Consider the following 2,949-nt stretch of genomic DNA (forward strand, 5'->3'; position numbering starts at 1 on the left):
ACCTATGCCACACATTGCCCTCTTTAGCCCCTTGGCAATTACATGAGTGCTAAAGCAAGGAATTCGTCGGGATGTAGATAACTTTCCTTCCATAGTGCCAAGAACTTGATTGTAAGCAGGGTGCAGAGTGTAGTGGAAGTAGCAACTTTTCTGAGGGAGGGCCCTACCCCTACAAGAGAATAAAAGAGCAACCCTTATTGACTTGGAATCCACACCACAACAACAATAGAGGTGAAACCCTTGAGAATCAATCATCCAGGGCTTTTTGATGATCTTGGTGGAGGGGAATGTGTCTCGTGCAGAATGCACAGTGAAGTTGTGAGTTGCTTGTTGTCTACAGTGAGCAACGCTGGTGCAATTCGATTAGAAATGAGGAGGCTGTCGAGAGTTTCATCTGTGTAGCGCCCCGCGCCCTCGAGTGCTGCTCTCTGGTTGCACTTGTGCCGTTTCAAAGCTCCCTGCGCAATACGCGAGTGACGATGGTGAGGTTCTCCACACAAATGTGTCCCGCTCATGAACCTCCGCCTTCAAAGAGGCTCAAGATCTTGTCCAGCGAGAACCAAGACTCCACGCCTGTATCCCCATCCACCAGCGAAGATATGTGTAGCTTGTCCCATCCACCGTTGTACGAGGAAACGGCTGGTCATTCCTCGAAAGATAGCAATCCAGCCCCGGCATTTTTTGATCTTGATACATTGGACTGTAATGTCTGCATGGAACCTCTTTCGACTCCAATTTTCCAGGTATTCGGGCTGGATTCCTGCTTTTTTGTCCGCACGCATCTTTCTTATGGTTAGTATTGGAAATTTGGCAGGTAGTCGTTTCCTGATGTAATTATTATTTGAGTGTTCATTGAAACGCTAAGTTGATCATGGTTTCTCATACTTACTTTACGAGTTAATTTTATTTGTAGTGCTGCAATGGGCATTATTCTTGTCTTGATTGCACAGTCAAAATGAGCAACAAGTGCCCTGCATGCTCAGAGCCCACAGGAAAGATACGGAATTTGGGACTTGAGAAAATCATCGAATCTTTGAGACTGAAATGCAAATTTTTTCGCTATGGATGCGAAAATTCAATGACGTACGGCGTAAAGAAAATTCACGAGCAGACATGCTTGTTTGCCCCTTTTGATTGCCCAATTGCGGCCTGCCATTTTTATGGTCCATTGAAAGCCTTTGGCCTTCACTTCAAGGATTTTCACAATGCTCAAGCAATACAGTTCCATTATGACACATGGTTTACTGTATCACTTTCCTTGGACGACAATTACGTGGTTCTTCAAGCGGACGATAGATCTTTCCTCTTTCGTGTTCTTGAAGAAAATATTGGAAAAGTAGTCTATGTATCCTCTTTTTGTTGCCCCGATTTAGAAGAGGCAATATGCACTTACCGTCTGGAAGTGAAGGCTGGGAAGAGGCATCTCACTTTGGCAAGTACCATACAAAATCTTCATTACTGCTTTGCTGACTTGAAGTCTATAGACTTTCTTCTCATTCCAAGATGCTTCTATGCCTCTGAAGAGGTCTTTCAAGTTGAAGTCACTATAAGTCGTCCAACAGGATCTGAATTGGGATGTAGGAGGGATACGAATTAACCCATGCTCCTTATGTCTATTTTATAGAGCGTCTCTAGTAGCATGCATGGCTGGCTGATGACCACTAATTGGTAGGCTTGAATAGAACGTCTGCATATAATTTGTTTTGTGGTCTCTTTTACAGATTCTCTCTCTCTCTCTCTCTCTCTTTCTCTCTCCCCCCCGCCTCCCCTCCCCCCCCCTTTTTCCCCTCTCCCCACATCCGAAAAAGAAAAGAAAGGAAAAATGTAGCACACCTGGGTGCCTAGGCAACAAATTGGTAGCCTCATGCAGAACGTCTGCTTATACTCTGTAACATATACATATATCCCCTGCCCCCCCCCCCCCCCCCCCAATTCCCATCTCTCTCTCTCTCTCTCTCTCTCTCTCTCGCACGTGCACATACGTGTACTCATGGCGCAAACAAGCAAGTAGTATGTGTTACAGCGATGAGGGTTGAAATTGATATGCTTTTGTATTTGTTTTGTGGCATCTTTAATCCCCTGTGGCCCCCCTTAGGGAGAGAATCAAATATGTTATTGCAAGGACAGTGGCAGACGGTAAAACTTGAATGACTAGTTAGTTGCAGCCAAGCTGTTAAGCCGTAGAGAGATTTGTCAACATTAGGTAAGAGTGGCTAGCTTGGTTCTAGTTTGTGGCTAGCTGCTCTAGGAAGTGTGAGATTTTCACTGCTTACCTGTGAGCCACCATGAGAGGACAAAGGGTAGCTGACTAGGGTGTAGCTATAGGGTAGAGGATGCTGCACATGCATAAGCATAAGGTGATGTCCTGGGTGGGCTGTCCCTGTGGACAGCAAATTGTGGGAAGGTGACGAGGGTTCAGTGCCACTGCAAGAAGAAACGAAGGGGATGAGGTTTGATGGAGATGATGAGAAGGCCTTCTTTGCATTAGGCAAAGACAAAGGCAAGGGTAAACCTTGCAATGGCAAGCCGCAAGCCTAAGGATGACAGATTGAAAGGGTGAAGGTCTTAGGCAGTGGAGACAAGAAAAATAATTGTCTCTATTGCAAGAATCCGGGTCAGTATGTGAAGGATTGCAGAAAACAAGGTAAATCAGGAGGAGGGAGGTCATAGGCGCTAGAAAGATATTAGGAAGTACATGGTCAATGCCCAACTGTAAGCCCCCAAATGAGGAGCACGAAGGGGCTTGATACCTGTAGCATGATAGGGAGCCATTGGCCTATGGACAAAGGGCCAATGGGCTGCAGCAGGACAGCAGCAGAGGTAGCCACCAAGGGCAGCCAAATGGCAGTATGGACGGCCTGCTGCAGGCCAGCAGAAGCAGGTCCACAAGTCTGCAACAGGTCATTGGCAGCAGCAGCAGATGTACTACAGGAGCAGGTACTGGTGGTC

At 46.5% G+C, this 2,949-nt stretch overlaps 1 protein-coding gene across 2 annotated transcripts; it reads left to right on the plus strand.

The window, feature by feature from the left end:
• The first annotated feature begins 220 nt into the window (after positions 1 to 220).
• On the plus strand, positions 221 to 1,619 carry LOC147885207 (putative E3 ubiquitin-protein ligase SINA-like 9). 2 transcript variants are annotated; one of them, XM_087397669.1, is made up of 2 exons: positions 221 to 792; positions 914 to 1,619. In XM_087397669.1, the coding sequence occupies exons 1-2, from the start codon at positions 514 to 516 to the stop codon at positions 1,595 to 1,597; spliced, it is 963 nt and encodes a 320-aa protein (XP_087253795.1). In that variant the 5' UTR covers positions 221 to 513; the 3' UTR covers positions 1,598 to 1,619. The 2 variants fall into 2 exon arrangements, with proteins under 2 accessions (XP_087253795.1, XP_087253796.1); XM_087397670.1 differs by having other exon boundaries at positions 221 to 743.
• The last annotated feature ends 1,330 nt before the right edge of the window (positions 1,620 to 2,949 follow it).

This window comes from Dipteris shenzhenensis, chromosome 26 (genome assembly GCF_047967505.1).
Source record: "Dipteris shenzhenensis isolate YYH24624 ecotype China chromosome 26, Dip_SZ_1.0, whole genome shotgun sequence".
NCBI classification, from domain to species: Eukaryota; Viridiplantae; Streptophyta; class Polypodiopsida; order Gleicheniales; family Dipteridaceae; genus Dipteris; species Dipteris shenzhenensis.

Coding starts and splice junctions, on each gene's coding strand:
- LOC147885207 (XM_087397669.1), top strand. CDS start 514: ATGAACCTCCGCCTTCAAAGAGGCTCAAGATCTTGTCCAGCGAGAACC. Junction 793..913: donor CCGCACGCATCTTTCTTATG/GTTAGTATTGGA, acceptor TTTTATTTGTAG/TGCTGCAATGGGCATTATTC.